The sequence below is a fragment of the Podarcis pityusensis genome (assembly GCF_964106645.2).
Source record: "Podarcis pityusensis genome assembly, chromosome: 10".
In the NCBI taxonomy this organism is placed as follows: domain Eukaryota; kingdom Metazoa; phylum Chordata; class Lepidosauria; order Squamata; family Lacertidae; genus Podarcis; species Podarcis pityusensis.
This window is the reverse complement of record NC_138035.1, coordinates 26,803,726-26,824,604: the sequence shown is the minus strand read 5'-3', so window position 1 is coordinate 26,824,604 and position 20,879 is coordinate 26,803,726. Positions and strand designations below refer to the sequence as shown.

Genomic DNA, 20,879 nt, shown 5'->3' with positions numbered 1-20,879 from the left:
CCTTTCACCAGTACAGTAGCACCTCGGCTTCAGGTAACATGAACGGCAAACCTGGAAGTGTTTCACCGCACACATGCACAGCAGTCCCTCCAGTTGCAGAAACCTCGGAATCCGACCGGAGCTCCGGAACAGGTTCCGTCTGCAACCAGCGGTACCACTGTACAACTAGTTAACCTCCACTTCTAAGCTTCCGGCTGTATTGTTTGGCAAAAAGGGTCAAATGTTTTGGTGCATATTCACAGCAGACTTTCCTGAAATGGGCTGCAGTAAGTTTGGATGCAAGTCGCGGGGAGTAAAATATGCAGGGTGTCAAAGACATAGGATCCAGGAGCCCAGAGGTGGACATTGGGAAAGCTTAAAAGTAAAACAGTGACATCTGAATCTTGCAAGGGAATAATGTGACTATTGGTCATGCTGCCTAGAGCTGAAGGGAGCTTGGAGTCCAACAACATCTGAAAGGATACACATTCCCCACCCCTGTTCTAAAGAAGCTGTCTGCTCCAGGATGGAAGTCACCCACTGTGCGGACCACTGGATGGAATTGAGTAGTATTACAAAGCTGAATTTCATAAAGGTCCACAGCTCCACTTCTTCATTCAGCAGAAGTATTTTTTTTCCTGACAGCTACAAAAGTAGTCAGTTACTGTTTTGAATTAGCTTGTACTAAGAATGTTAAGCATTCCAGAAATATTGATAGAATAAATATAAATACTATGTCACATTTAAATTGATTTCCTCTCTGCATATAACAGGAATCGGGAAGAACAAAATCTGGTGGCTTATCCTCATGATGGAAAGATTTACTTCTGCACCTCACGCGATATCCCTCCAGAGCATGAGCTTCTATTTTACTATAGTCGAGATTATGCCAGACAGATTGGTAAGCAGTTTGATGCACTTAATTGAATGTATCCTTTAGAAAGCATCCACTTGCCTTCAGTTTGCCTCTTATCAGAGCTATGTTTGAATGGATTTAGCTCCATATTGTTAATTTTATTCATGTCCAGAATGTGGAATTCTAATTCTAGGTATTTTACAAAATGTTTGCCAAGCTGGGTTATTTTGCAGGCTGGGAAGCTCAGTTATGAGCTTTGAAGCTTGTGCAACATCAGTTACCAAGGAACAGAAACTCTGTAATGCCCAATTTGCACATTATTGGCTTTACATCGCTATCTGACCATTTGTTTGCACAAGCTACTAGTTTTTAACTTTTTCTGTGCCTTCTTTTTAGTCAGGAATATTTTCTTGTCTTTTGTTCCTGCAAAATGCACTGAATAAAAAAGGAAGACCAGTCACCTTTAAGCAGAGCCAAGCTGTGATGCTTGAAACTCTGAAATCTTGTTTTTGCGTTAAAGGTGTTCCTGAGCATCCTGATGTGCACACTTGTCACTGTGGAAAAGAATGTGCTTCCTACACAGAATTCAAGGCCCACCTGAGTAGTCACATCCACAGCCACTTCCCCAGCCAGGGGCACAGCAGCAACCATGGACCAGGCCACAGTAAGGAGAGAAAGTGGAAATGCTCCATGTGTCCTCAAGCTTTCATCTCACCTTCTAAGCTTCATGTTCACTTCATGGGGCACATGGGCATGAAGCCACACAAGTGTGATTTCTGTAGCAAAGCCTTTAGTGACCCTAGCAATCTCCGTACACACCTCAAAATACACACAGGTAAGTGAAGATGTTAAAGTTCTGGAGTTGATAACGTGAGACTTGAGTTGCCTTGGTTGTTAATGAACTGTATTGCTGTGGACAAATTTCCACAGGCAAACTCAGTATGAGCTCTCAATATAGTTTTTTATTTCTGTGAAAGAAACTGCAAATTTGTTGTTGCTGAGTGACTTGGTTAATTTTTTATTAGCATTCTTTTTTTGCCTTTGTCAGAAAGTCCAAGGTATTTAGCAGCATCCTCCTTCCTACCAAGCCTCTTTCACTAGAAATGAACATTGTATGCTAAGTTCCAGCTGTTGCATACTGTGCCCCAGAGCCCTGCTTAAAGTCCCCTGCACAAAATAGAAAGAACATATGGAAATGAGCTTTATTATCTTGCTTACAATGCCTTTTCTGTAGATCCTTCTATCCCAATTTACCATTTCTGTTCAATACTTATTTGACTAAATGCTCCGTTTTTAGCCTTTAGCCAGATTTGAAACATTTTTCCAAAGAGGAAACACAGGGAGATCATGTGTTATGATGGGAAAGACTGTTGTGTGGCACTGTGATGGATCACACTGGGTGTAGGATGATGCAGTGTCCTGTCAATAGTAAAATGTGAGCAGAGCTCAGGGATACATACTCCCTGGCATGTGAACATGCAGCTGCCCCACATAATCATTCCTTGTTAATGGCAAACAGGGTGCTGGCTTAGGTTTTAAAGTGTTCATACAATTATGTAGAAGGAACAATGTAAAATGGTCTTATACCCCTTGTTTAACTAATTCCAGGTCAGAAGAATTATCGCTGCGCTCTCTGTGAAAAGTCCTTTACTCAGAAGGCCCACCTGGAGTCTCACATGGTTATCCATACAGGGGAGAAAAACCTCAAGTGTGATTACTGTGACAAACTGTTCATGCGACGGCAGGATCTCAAACAGCATGTGCTCACACATACCCAGTAGGTACCGTATTTTTCGCTCTATAGGACGCACCAGACCATAGGACGCACCTTGTTTTAGAGGGGGAGAACAAGAAAAAAAAATTCTCCCCCTCTCTGCCCAGCGCCCCTTCAGCAAAGTGGCAGGAGGCACTGCGCAGAGAGGGGGAGAATCTTTTTTTCTTGTTCTCCCCCTCTAAAACAAGGTGCCATTCAAGGTGCGTTCAGTCGCCTTCAGGCGGCTACCTTGGAAGCCTGGAGAGCGAGAGGGGTCGGTGCGCACTGACCCCTCTCGCTCTCCAGGCTTCAGTGAAGGCAACCCAAAGCCTCAGGAGTGTGGCAGGAGTTCCCGCTGCGCGCCGGAGACTTTGGGTTCCTTTCGACCTGCTCTTTGGGGCTGGCGGGGGGAAGAGCACGTCGGGAAGAGCTTGCTCCGCAAGCTTCTCGGGGCTGCCGGGGAAGCCTGGGTCCCCTCCCCCGAGCCCCAAAGATGCATCCCGCTCGCTGTCTTGGCATCTGCCATAGCCACACGCAACCTCTCCAGCTGGGAGAGGCTGTGCGTGGCTATGGCAGTACCCCCACCTCCCGCAAAAGCCCACAGGAGCCGCGCACCTTTAAGGAGTGCGTGGCTCCTGCGGGCTTTTCTACAAGGAGGGAGAAGGGACTGACTGGCTGCGTCAGTCCCTTCTCCCTCCTGAGGAAAAGCCCGCAAGAGCCGCGCGGAGCTTGAGCTTATGTGCGGCTTTTGGGGACTTTTCCTGCCTGCCTCCCCCTGCATTCGCTCCATAAGACGTACACACGTTTCCCCTTACTTTTTAGGAGGGGAAAAAGTGTGTCTGATGGAGCAAAAAATACGGTAACTTGCAGGGGAAAGATAATTTAGAACACCAGATTTTCTACAGAAATGCAGGTGTTGTCTCTTATGCACCTCTCCTCTGCGCAGAACAGAGGGAGCGTGGTTGTTCAATAGTGCTGTGTCTTTACTCCCAGGGTGATTGACCACCCTTCCCAGGCTACGGCAGCCAAGTGCACAAAGCCTCTCAGGCTCTGTTCACAAGGCTGCCTTCGCACAGGTGGGCTACTGCTGCTCCTGGGAGAAAGAGGTAGCCCACCCGTGCCAAGGCAGAGGTGGTTGAGGCAAGCGCACTGACCTGCCTTGGCATGGGCGGGAGGAGAAATCTAACAAAGCCTCCACCCCGCTTGTGCAGGCTGGAGGTGGAGCTGTCTTAAGACTTCTCCGCTGAGGGGCAGCCATCCAGGCACCTCTTAATGGAGTAATTTAAATAAGCAACTGGTGGCAGAGGGAGAAGCGAGTTGTCTTCTTTAAACTGCTCCTCAGCAGAGCAGTTTAAAGCCCCAACTCTGGCCCTGTGGGGGCTCCATTAAACTGCTCCTACCCCCCCCCCCCAGCAGAAGGCAGTTCAGGCAAGGAGCCAGGGTGGGGACAGCCTGTTCCTAGCAGTGGGAACAAGCTGCACTGTCCCCAGCCTCATGAAGTGCTGGGGTGAAACCACCTCAGCTCCTTTGTTAAGAGTAGCGACAGTTTCACCGTGGTGCCTCACAGGGCTGGGCCCAGTGCAGCTGCTTGTTTCAACATCACTGTGTATTGCTGTGTTTAAATTCTGCTATCACCCAGCCCTACTTTAAACCACAGCTTAGCTCAACTGGTGACATGGAAACCAGATCAATAACTGTGTTTTTTTAAAAAATAGATATATTTATCTCTATCAGTCCACATTCAATCATAATTACAAATGCTTCTTTTCTTCCTTCTTTAGAGAACGCCAGCTTAAATGTCCCCAATGTGAGAAGCTGTTCTTGAGGACAAACCATCTAAAGAAACACTTAAATTCTCATGAAGGGAAGCGGGACTATGTCTGTGAAAAATGCTCCAAGGCTTATTTAACAAAATATCATCTCACTCGTCACCTAAAAATCTGTAAAGGACCAACCTCCAGTCTCTCAGCCCAGGAAGATGACGAGGATGATTCTTCAGAGGAAGAGGAATTGATAAACTCTGTAAGGAGTGACACCTGTAGGCTTAATACAAACATGTATGTGACAAATGACGCACTCTCTTGCCACAAATAAGAAATGGAGGACTTAAAATATAAATCGACTCAACTTCCTAAAATCATGTTTATTACACTACAGTGAATTTCTGGGCAAGGACCAGATCTCACCCCCTTATGAAAATGGCGTATGCACTCAGAGGTTTCCAAGAAGGGTAAAAACAAACTTATCACCTATCCACTTCAAGTGTGGAAACTGCTACTGGTGATTTGGTTGAAGTGCAATGCATGACTTAAGAAAAACTGGCAGATACACCTCTCTGTATTCTAGTCAGCTGCTTGGCACAAGAGCAGATACCCTCATTTACAGTTAATAAATTTGATTTGTATGCCATCACAGCAGAACAGTGCCCTGACTCCTCCCCCACCCCAAATGATGTATACATTAGTTTGGGCTCAATATGAACTTACTTAAATCAATATTCATTGTACGCCAATGAATTGCCCATGTGTTAAGACAACTAGTATTTGCAGATGAGACTGTTAATATACAGTATGGGATCAATACAGGAAAGCATGCTTATAATGCAGATTTGGTTTTAGCATGAGCCAGCAATTTGCTGTATATAGTGCCATATGGTATTACCTGTATGGTTACTAATAACCATGTATTTTGGGGAGTTCTGCTGCTAATATATTTATGGAATGACGATTCATTTAAAATCTGTTTCCTTATGGAAAAATTAAAACACTGCTTTTTAACGCATGCATTAATTACCATTCTTTTTCTGCTCATGTAGGAATCTTTTCTCCCCCCTTGAAGCACTTAAGGACTTCTTGATGAAGTTAGATACATATTTTAAAATCTTCACTTCCTAAAGAATGAATACATTGCATGAAAACCAAATGCTGAGGCCAGGTTTTTTTTGCAATTTCCCTTTCTGTTCACTGCTCATTAGAGAAAAAAGCTTGTATGGGCAGCTTAAGCTTTTACATTAACAGATTGTAAGATTAGATTTGCCCAATATCCTCCAAGGTGTAGATAAATCATTTTGGCACAGTCATGGCATCAATATTCACACTATATTATACAGTGCAAAATGTAATACCAGATCACGGTTCCATTACAGCATCTGGATCACTGCTGCAGCCACTAGCAGAATTTTTTGCTTCAGAACTTGATGTGGCAACTACCAGCCTCTGTCGGTTTCCAAACACTTCATTCACTGTAACACAAATAAGAAGAGTAGTTCTGTTAGTACTACTACATAAATTCTGGCCTTGCAAGCCATCTTAATGTGTTTGTTGCACACTTCTTTTAAACCAGGAAATAATGCAATGACATCCACAGATGCAGTACATCTTTGACAATCCCTTCCCTCATTTACAAAAGAAATTCAGGAAGCCTTAGGAGTTTACTCTACCACACTTGGGAGCAGCTGGCATAATCTCTTGTAACAGATGGTAGGGGGTGCTAAGTTGATCATTTCTCTGACATTTTATACCCTATTTTCCTGTGGCAGTTTGCCTAGCCAAAACATCGCTTTCTCAGGATTGAACACGCCAACTAGAACTAAATCCTAAATGCAGATAAAAACAGCAATCTCACCTGCAGAAATTGTGCTTATGTCCCAAACACGTAATCCTTGTCTCTCTCCTCCAAAGGCATAAACAAATGGTAAGTCTGGGCAAGGTGCTGCACAGAAGAGGACACCCTGTGGGCAAAAAAAAGCATAATTAGTTTGTGATCCCCTGGAAACTCAGCTACCTACATTTCCTAAGAGAGAATAGAGAATTTATGCTTAATATGGACAGGTGCTGCTACAGCTTCCTGCTACGTATCCAGTCTCAAGCTAGTGTATAAAACTTTGCATTGGAATCATAGTATCAATAGTTGAAAGGAGGAATGAGGAACCTATAGGCTTCCAAAGGCTGCTGGACTACAACTTGCATAATCTTTGGACACATTGCCCTGGGGCCAATGTATTCTCCACTAAATGCAGTTACTGATCTTTCAGTATTTTAAATGTTCATATTTAATACATGTGCTTTATATAATACTAGCATTTGTTTTACAATCCTTTTTGGGTGGACGTGTACTACTTATTTGATATTTTATTCTACACCCACTTCCAAATCTTCCATGGGTGTTGTGAGTGTGCAATAATTAAAACTCTGAAACTCTTCATACATTAGATAATTCTTAAGACTGATCTGCACCTGGTTCATTCGAATGACCAATATGCCAGACAATCCTAAAAAGAGAAGACTGGTTGTTATTTTTTTTTAGAAAGATTGAAATTACCATTTTCATGTCCCTGGAATGAACCAAACTAGGTTTATCTCCCAGTATGTCCCAAATTTTCACATATTTGTCTGCAGATGCTGTCACAAGACATCCTTTAATCTGGCTGCTTAACTGTAGTCCTGCAAAACACAAGCATACATTTCTACTGTAGCACTTTTTAAAAATAAATCACAATGAGCTAAAATCCAAGTTTTGCATTATAACAAGGGCAGGCCTAGAGGTTGGCAAGGCTAGATATTTGCCAGAGTACCTACTGACCCAATAAAAAACATTGGCGTTTGGGATCCAATAGGAGCATTACTGTCTTGAACACACACCCCTCTCTCCTTTTCAAGTTAAGGGCACACACTGAGGACTCTCAAAGTCCTTGGTTAGCAGTACCAACCAAACAATCACTGTTTCCCCTTCCTCTGGTAAAAACAAGGTACAGTGGTGCCTCGCAAGACGAAATTAATTCATTCCGCAAGTCTCTTCGTCTTGCGAGTTTTTCGTCTTGCGATGCACGGTTTCCCATAGGAATGCATTGAAAATCAATTAATGCGTTCCTAGGGAAACCGCCTTCAGACCAGGTCCGGGGACAGTCTGTCCCCGGACCTCTTCTGAAGGCTGGGGGGGGGGGGACAAGGGCTTTTCTTCCCACCCCCAGCATTTTAAAAAACCCCGGGACAGCGGAGGACTTCTCCGCTGTCCGGGCGATCTTAAAATGCTGGCGGGCGGCATTTTAAAATCGCCCCGGGACAGCGGAGGACTTCTCCGCTGTCCGGGGCGATTTAAAAGCCCCTGGGAAGGCGGGCAGGGGGGACAAAGACTTTCGCCCCCCGCCCGCCTTCAGAAGGTGTTCCCGCCCCCCGCCCCGCTTCGGAGCAGCGTTCCGAAGCGGGGCGGCTGGGGCAGGTGTTCCCGCCCCCCCGCCCCGCTTCGGAACAGCGTTCCGAAGGGGGGGCGGCTGGGGCAGGTGTTCCCGCCCCCCCGCCCCGCTTCGGAGCACCGGGAGAAGCGATCTCCCCGCAGCCCCTTGCTTCAAAAGAGGTCCGGGGACAGCGGGAAGCGCTTCGCGCTGCCCCCGGACCTCTTTTGAAGCAAGGGGCTGCGGGGAGATCGCTGTCCCCGGACCTCTTTTGAAGCAAGGGGCGGTGGGGAGAAGCGATCTCCCCGCAGCCCCTTGCTTCAAAAGAGGTCCGGGGGCAGCGGGAAGCGCTTCCCGCTGTCCCCGGACCTGGGGCTGCGGGGAGAAGATCGCTTCTCCCCGCCGCCCCTTGCTTCAAAAGAGAAGACCCGCTGTCCCCGGGGCAAGCTTCGTTTTGCAAAGCAAGCCCATAGGGAAATTCGTCTTGCGAGGCAACTCGAAAACGAAAAAACCTTTCGTTTTGCGAGTTTTTCGTCTCGCGAGGCGTTCGTCTTGCGGGGTACCACTGTATCTTAGATTTCCCATTTCATCTGTCATCTCTTATACACTGCACAATGGCAAGTACATGTTTGTCTCAGGCATGTCTCAGGCATGTCTAACTAACCCCCATCCCAGTTTATATTGGATATACTGTATATAGAAATGAGACCTAGCATTTGTTTGGGGCAGAAACAGAAAATTTACCAGATACTTCTTCGTTATGAGCTTTCATTGTAAATACTGGTTTATGTGAACGAGCATCCAGACAGTATACAAATCCATCTTCTGTGCTGGCCTAGAGAAAACAGTTCCAAGCACTGTTAAAAAGCAGAAGGAATCAATATGACAATATCTGGAAATGCGTGGGTCAAGCTCAGCCCCACAAATGATGCCATCAGGCCTCACACAAGCCATACCCAGAAGCAAAAGAGGGGTGCGGATGAGCAGTATCTGCAGCAGTAAGGACTCGGCACGGATTCTGGGAGAAATTGGGGACAGTGTCTGGCCCATCACCATTGGTGGAAGTTTGTTTTTGGCAGAGCTTGTTGGTAGTAGGTACAGTGGAACAGCAATAGATAGCAGACCTCAAGCCTGCTGATTAGTTTAATTTCTGAGGGTGGCATTATGTTCCAATTGAGTATTTGCTGTCCATTCATTTTGTATGTTTAAAATAGCCTCAAGGACCTTCATTAGGGTGAGGTGTAAATACATAAATAGAGGGGGAAACACAAGGCAGAAAAAGGTAACAGGGAACCTTGTACTTGCCAAGAAGTGGTGAGGGGAAAAATGATTCCAAGTCACTCTTTCAACCTGCCCACTGAAGCGCCAGGTTCGATGGTTATCCTGTGGACTTCTGCAGTCATACAAAATTGCTGATCTGGAAAGCAGAATCAGAGCATTGACTCAAGCAGGGTATCAAGTTCTTCTATTTGGTCAAATGCAGATAGTTTTTGTTCAACCTTCTCCCTCCACACCCATGCCAAACTTTTCAAAAGCTCTTTAATTCTAGGTTAAGTAATTGAGAAAAGCATAGCATACCCCAGAGGTTGTAACGGTAAGAAAATCAGACTGAACACTACCGTTCAGAGATCACCGAGGAAGGAAGTGTAACCAAACCAGTGTGTCAGACAACATAAGGTTAACAAAAAGAATAAAGCCAAACCCTACGCTGAAGCAAAAAGTGCTTTATGATTTCTGTACTCCACATTATGATTTCTGTACTCCTGTTACAATCATGCAGCTCCTACACTGTACAAGTAGAGCAGGGAAAGTATAACATGCCCTTCCTTACTTGTCGTAAGAACCAGAGACGAGAGTCTGTGTTTCAAAAGGATGAAACTGCAGTGTCTGCACCTGCAAAGAACATTAGATTTGAGAAACACAGTTCAACTGAAATTCAGTTGCACAATATCTACTGTATATGATCTCATTTTGTGTAATTCCCGATACATGGAATTTTTCTACAAACAGCCAGGTTTCTGGAAATCTGGTTATCTGCTACCTTTAAACAAAATAGGTCCATTCCTTAGCATGCAAAATAAATATCGGATCAAAGCTGCAGATGTTGGAGAAAGAAAGAGTCCTGGTGCCTGGTCAAGAATTTTATTTACTTTTATTATTTACAGTTTCTGACAGTAGCAAGCAGGCATTCCTACAGCACTCATCTCTCTGCAATCTAGACATCCTGATGGAGAGCATTACAAGCTGAAATGGTGTTTCACCTGATTAATCAAATTTGATAGTTGACCTCAATTTCTACCACGGAGCTGCCACCACCTGCCCTTCTAAGAAAACTGTAGCTAAAGGTAAAACCCAAAATTAAGAGGCATTTTCCTTTGTGTTATAGTTTGGTTGTGAAACTTAAGTTGTTTCGTATACTGCTAAAACCTGTCTCAGTGGTATTTGCACTTAGTGTTGCACTTAGCGTTACCAGAGGCAAGGGATGGCGGGCCTGCTGTGATTTTAAACAGCAGAACAGAAAATGGCAGTAGAGGCTGTTTTTCATCCTTGCAGCAACATTAAGACAAGAGCACCTGCTGAAACACCCCGATCTACATAGCCATTATTAAAGGAATGAGCTCCAGCCACCTTTGGATTTGATTACTCTTGTTAGACGTGGTGTGACTGAAGTGTGAATTTGAGGTTTTGAACTCAAAGCTGCTTTTTCCCATCTTCATGTTTGCCTGCTGACATTCAAATCTGATTATTTTTACAAAAACAACTCTTTCAAAATCTGTTTCATTTCAGTTTTACAACTGGCAGACAACATTTCTCTCAGGTCATAAAACCTTGCTTGACTAGTGCCTCATATTCCATACCTCTTCTAACCTGTTATTTCTTTTTTCCATCTAAATCAAGAACTAATGAAAACTCAAAGGAATAAACATTTCCCTCAAATCACATTAAGTGCTTATAAAAACCTTCCTACCATTACCTTGCTTACACCTGGAAGGCTGTGCTATTAACAGAGTACCTGGAAAGGCACTATTCATCTTACCAGCTCCCAGAAGGGAGAAGAGCAGGAATACACCATCAGAGCTTGCTTTTGATATACACCCAGAGTTCTAACTGCTTTTTCAGGCAGGGCTCCTGTCCTTAAGAACTACAAGACCAAAATAATGCAGCAAGTAAAACTTCCTCTGTGCCGGGGGCCTTAATAAACTCTCATTTGCCACACAGGTGCTAAATGTACTGCCAGCAAAGCAGTGAGAAGCTGATTAACCTAGTTACCAGTAACACAAATTTTCCATGAAGCCAACTGGCTGGTGGGCGCTCTCTTTGCTGTTTTCTGGTAAAAAGTTAACACTGGGGGGGAATGGGTTACCAAGTCCATGGCAGTTTATGCCTATAGCTAGACTTTAAATGCGCCACACATTTCTTTTGTTTTGTTGTTGTAGAAATACTACAGTCTATGGTTCTGGAATCGTCAACATACCTTGTCTGTGTGAAGAGAAAGCGTTGCTGCTGGTGTGCCCTTCGACATATCCCAAAGAATTACAGAGTGGTCCGCTGACGCACTCGCCAACACAGATCTGAAGGAAAGAGTGTGTGGATTCATATGAACAAAGTGAAGGCCCAGTGGCCCAAGTGTAGACCCATTCCATACCCATGCTGGTCTCTTTTCAACTCTGCTGCAGGCTCAGAGATAGAAAATACAAAAAAATGTGTGCATATCGTTTTAAGCAGTCATTCCAGCCACTGAAATCTGTATGCGTTGTTAATGGCTTATATTAGTATTTGAAAGGTGTGCTGACTGCATTACAAAGGTAAACAAAGATTGGCAAAGGCTGGATGCAATTTGCTTCCTGATCCCAGCATCCTATCTTAATGTGTAATGTAGTTCTGTTTCCTAAACTATTTAATTAACCTCCACAAAATGTAGGAGATTCCAGGGGCAAGCTAGTGCTAAGGAGCAGCCTGCTGCTGCTGCTGCCTACCTGGCAGAGGTTTCAACTACTTACCCAACACTACCTAGTCTCACAGCCAACAGCTAGAATATTAAAAGGGCAAGGCCCTGCGGTTTGCTGACTAAAAAGCATCTGAGCTAAGAGCCATCTGCTGCAATTGTCCTGGAGCAACTAATAACCATGATTCCTAATAAACCAGACTGTCAGACTGGAATGGGGACCTCTGGAGAGTGGAGACACTAAAAAAACCTAAAGCAATTAAGGTTGCCGGTGAACTCCTAGCAAAAAGAAACACAAAAGCCTTGTTTAGACATTAGATCTAATCTGACACACACACAGGAGGTGGCAGCAGGTACTACCTCTACATTCAAATGTACATCTACAAGCACAGGCTTGTACATGCCTTAGCACATGGGCACTGCGGATCTGCAGAGTCTGCCCCTCACCCCCCGTGTGGCCTTTTACGCACAGAGGACTAGACCTAATATCTGAAAAGGACTTAAAATGGAGCTCCAGAGAAATATAGAAGTTTAAAATACATATCTACACCAGAAATTGGTGCAAATCTCTCTTTCCCACATAGATTAATTTTCCCCTTAAATATCTATGGCACAGTGAGGGCAGAAATCAATTTTCTACCATATTTCCAATAAGAGATATTGAAGAATTGTGCGCAAGTATGAGAATACACACACAAAAATATTTCTACAAATTATCTTTACACTGTGTTACCTTAATTTTTACTTACCTGAGTTGCTTATTCCATGAAAGGTCAAGCACTGCATCGGTATGCCCTTCTTGATGGTCTTCTTTAGACGCATTCTTTATATAAAAACATTAAGAAGTCCTTTATAGCTTCCATATTTACCTCAATAAAGCAAGCAAGCTCAAGCAGCCAATTTCAATGCTCCTTTACATGGAGCAAACATGGAAAAAACACAGGGTTGTAGCCAGTGCTGATCCTACTCAGAGCTGGCCCACTGAGATTAACATGAATAACCTAGGCCCAATCATTTCAAGACACGCAGCCCTGGTCCAGAGAGTTCCTACAGCTTCTGAGGCAATTCCAGTTTATATTCTCTTGCCCCACTTAGGAACATGGCAATCTGCCTTAAACCAAGTCAGACCAGTTGTCCACCATCTAGTTCACTGTTGCCTATGCTGAATGGCAGCAGCAGTGCACGGATTCAGACATGAGTCTATCCCAGTCTACCTGGAGGTGCCAGGAATTGAACGCTAGGCCTTCTGCACATATACCATGAGCTACAGCCCTTCCCAAGATACAGCCAGTCTCTTTCCATGGGCAGAACTTGCAACCTAAATCCTTGGTCTCCTTCCCCCATTCTGCCCTTCTGCTGACAAGCCCCTTCACAAACTGAAGCTCAAAGAAGAGAGACTAGATGCCTCAAGGAAATACTTTTGGACTAGTTGAAGATCCCACAAGATGCTGCCTGCCCCCGCCTGATTCCAACCACAGTGCCCCCAATCCCCACTTTTCATCTTTGTCAATGTGGCTACCATCACTGGGAACTAGTCCCACCCAAACTCTTCTGAATTAAATCCAAGTTACCTCTCTCTGTTCAGACCTATGCATAGAGACACTCCTAATGAGTTATGGCAATTCTCCAATACTGAGTTCCCAACATGATCAATCAATTCCTGCCCCCCTTGGGTATCTGTAAACTGTTTCCAAAAGAAACAAAACCACTGTCCGGTGGGTCTGAAAATAACAAATATATCCAATGGTTTGAAAATGCAATGTGTAAGCACAGGCAATTTGGGTCTTCATCCCAAAAGGTTAGTACTGACTATGATATTGATAATAAAGTCAGCTTACTTACCTTTTTCCCTTTCTTCTTCGTTTTTGCTTTCTTGCTTCCAAGGGAAAAGACTGGCTCTAAACTATCCACTACGTCAAGGTCCCACACTTCAATAACAGGACTCATTGTGCCCACGGCAACATAATTCCCTGATGGAGGAACACCCAAGATAATCAGGAGTTACTTCATGAATCCTACACATTATTAACACATTGCTGGTGTCTGCTATTTCCTCATGGAACTACCTCAATAGGATTCAATTTTTAAATCAGGTCATCTCATGAATTCACATTGTTAGATTTCTATTGGTACGCTGTCTTGAGATTGATTTTACTATAGGTAAGGAGGATATAAATGTCTAAGTAAATTAACCACTTCTCATTAAAAATAGATACTTGTTCATTTTTCTGTGGTACACACACACACACACACACACACACACACACACACACACACATATTATATACTACCAAATATGCACATATATAACACACACATTGTTGTTGCATTTACTTCATATTTTCCCCTTGGGTTTAGAATATGTTCCAGTGTGTTTTAATATGCTGTACACTGCAAGGTGACTGCATGGTGAAGGATGGTATAGAAATGCATAAATAAATACAATTCCTGAGCCATTAGTCTTTTAAAACAAGATTTTTGGGGGGGAAGGAAGAGGCAGGGAAGTGTGCTAGCCAGATGTGCCAAAACTGCTATCCAAAAAGCACCAAATGGAATTTAGAAAAATCTTGCAATTAACTCACCTGCAGAATCCTCTGGGTTAGGATCAAAGTTCAGCCATTCCGCACTCAAAGGATATGCTGATAAGAGGATATCATGATGGACGTAAAACGAGTCCTCTTCATGGTTATAAACTGTATGAATTAAATTTTGTAATTTATATACTTTTTGTTTTTGTCAATAATATCATCTTAAACTTCTTCCACTTATGTCAAGGTGACACACAATATGATAAAAACAGCTTTAAATAACAGCTAAAAACACAGAAAACAGCAGCAAATGAAAGAGAGACACCGACGGCAGAGACCATTCTGCTAGGAAAGCTTTCATAAGTACTGTATGTTGCTTAGACATAATAATAATAAAAAAAACCTCTTGTGGAGAAAAAAAGTAGACTGGTTAACAAAGCAGACCCTTGAATATGAAGCAAACATGCAGTTATGCCAGTGTGCACCAAGTACTGAAAACACCAATGTTAGGTATGTGAAAGCACTTTCCAATATCCTTCAGCACCACAGTATAATTTATTTAGGTCAGGCCCACACAATTTTCAACTCAAGCCTAACAGGCATGAACTGTGGCCTGACAAGTTCCCTCTTTCTATAGTCCCTTGTAGGAGGCGGGGAAAACTGATGTATTGCAGAGTTGCTGACAAAGTCTCCTAGCGCCGTTAGCGAGACACGAAGTTGTGTTGTCAACAGCAACAGTTAGACTTCTGCATTTAGCAAGTTTAACCACCCCGAACAAGAAACACACTGGGCAAACAATAGTGCAAGCAAAGGTGAAAGTTGACAACTCAGGCGTGTTGTGGCCCTAGATCAGGATTCCTCAAAGGAAGATTCCTCTGGCAACTGCAGCTACAAAGAAGAGATGGATCCACTCTGTGGTTTATGCCATATGGGTTTGGAGATCAGAGTATCCTGAGCTGCAAGGAAACACCTCTCTCACTGGACTCTGACGGTTGGTCTGCAGACTCCAACCCATCAACCACCCTGACTCATGAGGACATTAGGCGATTCTCATCTGCCAAAGTCAGCTCGCAAGCGTGGGAACAGATGCAGATCTGGCCCACCAAGCCAAAAATGTTCCCTAGCCTAAAAGGCAATGTCTGAAGTTAACTCGTTTTCAAATGATGGAAATCAATAGGCGAAAGAAGCAGTTGACCATAATACCAGATAAACCAAATATTTGCTAAAAGCAAGAAGACTTTACCCACCGTGAACTTCTAGACTGCAGTGGTCCTTATCAACTCTGCCACACACGACAAAGTTGTCACTGGGCTTAATCATGAAGTCTTCATGCTCATATTGCTCCTAAAAGAGAATGCTCAGTAGTGTTAGAACACTGCTGTACACAATGGTCAGAATCAAAGGCTATTTTAGGTGCGTTCAAACACTTGGGAATGACCAGCATGCCCCCACCCACTTCCCCATAGCTACTTACTCTTGAAATTCCCCACTGTTTCAAAAGCAGTTGCCATGTGATACAGTGAACTGCTGCCCAAGGGAACAAAATCTCAGTTGCTTTGGGTGTACTAATAAATTAGTGGCTTGATTCTTTGGATATCAGCTTAAGCTTCTATGAATATAGGGGTCAATAAGCATTCAAAAACAGCACTGTGCCTGATGGGATAAATAAGGGTGCAATCCTAACCATGCTCTCTCAGACGTAAGTCCTAATGAATACAATGGGCCTTACTCCCAAGTAAGTGGGGTTAGGATTGCAGTCTAAGCATTCAGAAAGAGCTTGAAGATTAGCAGGAAGAACTGGGATATCAGTGCCCAAAACTGAAACCTCAAGTAATATTGTTGTGATTATCACATACCTAACAAAATTACTACATATAGAGATTATATATGCATTTAATCATAATAAAGTCAAGATGCACCATTACATTTCATCCCTGCCATCCCTTCCTTTTCCCTATATTTCAGAACAGCACCACCACAGAGCATACAAAAAGAGTAGCAAGATAATCCACCTCACCCCAAGCCTCCCAGAGGATAAAGCAGAATGTCTTCAGACAAAACTGTCAAAGAATCATACAAAAATATGGTTCCGTGTGTGTGTGTGTGTGCATGCGTTTTAACTTTGCTTTTATTATGTGATGAAGAGAAGTATATAAATTTAATATGCGTAGTTAGTGGGATTTCCTGATTGACTTTACTAGGATTTAGACCCAAATAAGTAGGAAATGCAAGGGATGCATGTGGCGCTGTGGTCTAAACAACAGAGCCTAGGGCTTGCCGATCGGAAGGTCGGCCGTTTAAATCCCCGCAACGGGGTGAGATCCCATTGTTTGGTCCCAGGTCCTGCCCACCTAGCAGTTCAAAAGTATGTCAAGTATGTCAATACACAAATATGCAGGCTACATGCACATGTCACCCTAAGGGTAGCCTGCATGATGTGAATAGATCAAACAGCTAGGAGGAGTTTAGAATGTTTTGCTTCCACTTTTGTTCAACAAAAGTACTCACTGTATCTTTAAGAGTGACGTAAGGATCATTTTCATTGCTTCCATACACTGTGAGACCTGCTAGGGTCTTTCCAAGACTCTCGGTACCTGTAAAAGAATATTCACAATTTCACATGGCAGACTGTGCTAGGTAAGTCAAACTTACATAGACGTGAAACCTTAGCAAGCAACAGTTTCCTTAGTAAAATTACTGGTCAAAATGAAGCACAAGAGACAACATAAAAGGTTTTATGACTGAACAATGAAATGTTATTTGAATTGTCATAAAACTGTCTGCCTTTAAAAAACCAACATTTTAGCAAAAAGCACAACTCTCCTTCAGGTTTTAAAAGCTGGAGCTTAATGAAAATTCACTGAAATATATTTACTATGAACAAATTTAAGTGTAAAGAGGAGAAAATATCCACCTATTGTGGGGAAATCTCGCTACAGAAAAAGTGTTTAGAGCACAAAGCATCTGGGTTCAAGACTGAACCAAATAAATTGATAATGGATACCTAATTATTTTTATTCTGATGCTTCAGTTGCAGTAGCTTTTTTTCACAATTTTTTAGAAATTTTCCCCATCCTGTCCTAATGGGGAAGAGTGATTGCTTTTGAAAAAGATTTGGTGGATCAAGTTTTCCTCCACACTCAGTGTTTAAATAATTGACAGGCTTAGTGATAAGAGTCCTCTCCTGTGATAATAAGAAGAGCTTTGTAAGATCAGAGCAAAGGTTAATCAAGTCCAGCCACCCTTTTTCCTCACAGCAGCAACCAGATACAAATCATGTGAAGGTATTCATTCAACTTGCAAGCTTTGCAATGTAATCATATCCATGCCTTCAGAAATAAGTCCCACTTAGTTCAATGTGCCTTATTCCCAGGTAGATTCTTAGTTTTTGATCCTGGGACTGGAGGATCCTTCTCCAAGGCAGATTATCCTGTCCACGAAGCCCTTTCTGATCTTCCAAACCCTGTGAAGCCCAAACCTCCTTTGCATTATCAAAAACAGATGAAAGTCAAGTAGCACTTCAAATGAAGCTCCTTGCCCATAAAATGTATAAATCCATTTCCCTTGACTTCCTAAAAAAGTACTAATTCCTGTGAGGTGTTTTCAACTCTATACTCTTTCCTTTGCAACATTGAGCCTTTGTGATCTATCTTCCAATACTCAGAGCAAACATATTACAACATCTTGTGAAGAATTTGCTGGTGGATGGTAGGAAACACAGAAACAAGTCTAATGTTACCTTCATCTTCCTCATCATAATTATCCAGGTCATATTCTGCCAGTTCATCGTCATCCAGCTTTTCATTTTCTTCATGGTCCTCATCGTTGGGAGCTGAGCTAGTTGCCTCAGCATCAGCAACATCCATGGTGCCTCCTGAAGCCTCTTCCTGTTCATCATCATCATCACTAGCATCTCTTTATGTAAGAAAAGGTACAACATACTTTGCACAACTGAATGTCACAACTTAGTTTTTAATCACTAACACACAATTCCATATCACTTCTTTGCCACTGACTCTGCAAGTCTTAAACACACTTCTTGTGGAGCAAATCGCATTGAACTCAGTGCAATGTTCTCCAAAGTAAGCATTCATATGGAAAGGATTCAGTTGTAAGTCTCACACCTGCTTCCTTGAGGTTCACTGGTGTATTAGTACTGAGTAGCAGCAGCAACCACCTTAATGACAGAAATGAACAGGCCACACATCGCAGTGCCAAAGCTGCAGCTTTTACTCTTCTCCTAACATGAGGGAACCTGTGTGCACCTAAACTGAACCAAATACCCTCCATATAAGCCACCTCATCACTCAAGTTCATAGGTTCACTATGACCTTATACACAGTGGCATGCTCAGCTTGTGTAGCTTTATTTTATTCCCCTCCCATACTATTTTCAAATGTTTTGCTTCCTCTATGGACCAAAAAAGTTACAAAGCAGGGATGTGAAAGTTAACATTCATATCCTTGCTCTTGGCAGGTTTACTCCTGCAGATGCAGAAGACAGTATTATTTTCCTATCCTGGGCTGAGAGATGTTCTGCGGAAATCAAGTACAAAAATGTAACACATGAGCAATAATCTTTTAAAATTATTATGTCTTTTGAACATGTGCAAGCAAAGGTGTAACAGAGAACAAACCTAAAAATACACAAGAAACGGTTTTCTTCTTTTCTTGCTTATACAATTCTATGCTTCTTCACCATTCATGTAGAATAAGATGTCAATGGCTACCAGCCATGAAGGCTATGTTCTGCCTCCACAGCTGGAAGCAGTAATGCTTCTGAATACCAGTTTCTGGAGACCACAGCAGGGAAGAAGGCTCATGTGCTCAGTTGCTGCTTGTAGGTTTCTCACCGGCATCTGGTTGGCCACAGTGAGAACAGGATACTGGATTAGATGGGTCACTGGTCTGATCCAGCAAGCTCTTATTACGTGCTTATTCAACTCACTCTGTTAACCTGTCCACCTGACAGGTGCTGGAATGCAGTAAATTTACAGTTTATCTAGGCACGTCAAAGCAGCGATTCAGTTAAACGTATTACAAACTCATATAGGGAAATCTGGTAGGGAAAGACAGGACTCCACAGCGTCACCTGATGTCACAGTGTTATATCATATATACAACACATATAAAACGCTTTTTCTTTACAAATCCAGCTGAGTTCCTAGATTAACCTGTCTAGGATTAAAAACACCAGGGGTTTTGCAACAAATTAAACCTTCACATAGATATGGCCTACAATATATTAACTTTTCCCTAATTTCTGCTTCAATATTACAAAGACTTACTGCAGTCTCTCTTTGGCTTCAGAGACCAAGCGTTTCAATTCATCTGTTTCAAGATGAACCTGCAAAGTGGATGCACAGAATACAGAATTACAATTTAATTCATGTCAGGTAGTTTTTCTTTAAAAGGACATTTGAATAGGTTTGTAAAGAAGTTCTATCAACACAGTCTAGCAGACAGTAGCATCCTTGACTTTTTAAAAAGTATGCTTTTATTCAGCCCAATCAAATAAGCCATTGAAAACAAATGGAAACTGATAATAAATAACACCACGGAACAGCTGTGCAGTAACCTTAGAACAATATTTTCAACAATGAGAGGCACTGGATGGACAAGCTGGAATTGGAGTGTCCCAAAGTAACAGATATCCACATTCTATGCAACTTTTCATTATGACTAGAGACTTCTCCAATAAGGCTCCATCAGCAATCCTCAAGCAAAATCAAGAAGGCTGCTGAATGCTACAAGTAAATACTGGGCCAAGGCTTGGTGGGTGAGGGATGTTACACAAAAGAAAAGGGGCAAAAATGGTAAAAGTAGCAACATGGCTCCATTAGGGGCAAAAGAAAAAGAGGCAACAGGTATTTTTATGACTATTCCCTTGCTGGGGTTTAGATTGATTTTACATGAAAACAGAAGTTGTTCTAAGTCACGTTATAAACTTTACAATGAAAGGCAGGATATAAATATTGTATAATAATATATACCACAATGTATTAATCAGGACATGTCTCACCGGGAGGGCACTACAATCCAAGAAGCAGATCCTAATAAATGTTGCCTTTTATATTTTCCAGGAGACAGGAGATATGGCTTCTCTATTCGTACGGTCTTTGCTGCCATCCAACACCCTTTCCGACACTTTAACACGCCCAAGCCTACTTAAGCTCCCAATACAAACACACACACCTGGGAGTAAGCCCTACTTAGCTCGACGGTCTTATTACTGAACAGACTCGTGCAGGACTTGCGCTGAAAAATTCCACAGCGCTGCTGCTGTTACAAACTGCAGACCAGAACTTGCTTCGCCCTCTCTCTCTCTCTCGACCATTTTCCTGCCTGAGCACTGATAAAGCTCCCTCGTTGCATTGGTAGCCCTGTAAGTGGTTGCACCGCTGCCGCTTCGGACTAACGAGAGAGACGCTCAGAGGCAGCTGGTGCCAGGAAGGAAAGCCGCTGGCCGCTTCCACGCTCACCTTGTCGGGCGTCTCCTTGGCGACGCCGCGAGGAACCCAAGCAGCGCAGGTGACGGGGCAGCTCATGGCCTCAGCTGGCGAAAGGGAGAAGCCACGCGACCCCGTAGGAACCGTCCCCCGCTTGGACACGCGCGAGCTTCTTCCGGCAAGGGCCCGCTTCGCCCCG

General features: G+C 43.2%; 2 protein-coding genes across 8 annotated transcripts in view; one reads left to right on the top strand and one right to left on the bottom strand.

Moving 5' to 3' along the window:
- The window catches only part of PRDM4 (PR/SET domain 4), an 18,040-nt gene extending 12,671 nt beyond the window's left edge, over positions 1 to 5,369 (top strand). For all 6 annotated transcript variants that reach the window (XM_080971684.1, XM_080971687.1, XM_080971682.1 and 3 more), the window contains 4 exons: positions 753 to 880; positions 1,356 to 1,670; positions 2,444 to 2,612; positions 4,370 to 5,369. In XM_080971684.1, coding sequence (XP_080827810.1) covers positions 753 to 880; positions 1,356 to 1,670; positions 2,444 to 2,612; positions 4,370 to 4,682 — 925 coding nt within the window. In that variant the 3' untranslated portion in view covers positions 4,683 to 5,369. The remainder of the gene's footprint in view (positions 1 to 752; positions 881 to 1,355; positions 1,671 to 2,443; positions 2,613 to 4,369) is intronic.
- Positions 4,594 to 20,879, bottom strand: PWP1 (PWP1 homolog, endonuclein). Of its 2 annotated transcripts, XM_080971749.1 has the most exons (16): positions 20,714 to 20,879; positions 19,520 to 19,578; positions 17,972 to 18,147; positions 16,741 to 16,826; positions 15,480 to 15,576; positions 14,287 to 14,397; positions 13,547 to 13,674; positions 12,454 to 12,527; positions 11,234 to 11,330; positions 9,590 to 9,651; positions 9,064 to 9,175; positions 8,503 to 8,593; positions 6,909 to 7,030; positions 6,213 to 6,318; positions 5,713 to 5,829; positions 4,594 to 4,631 (listed from the first exon to the last, which is right to left on the bottom strand). In XM_080971749.1, exons 1-15 carry the CDS (start codon positions 20,777 to 20,779, stop codon positions 5,717 to 5,719), a joined length of 1,500 nt encoding a protein of 499 aa, XP_080827875.1. In that variant the 5' UTR covers positions 20,780 to 20,879; the 3' UTR covers positions 4,594 to 4,631; positions 5,713 to 5,716. The 2 variants fall into 2 exon arrangements, with proteins under 2 accessions (XP_080827875.1, XP_080827874.1); XM_080971748.1 differs by lacking the exon at positions 4,594 to 4,631 and having other exon boundaries at positions 4,717 to 5,829.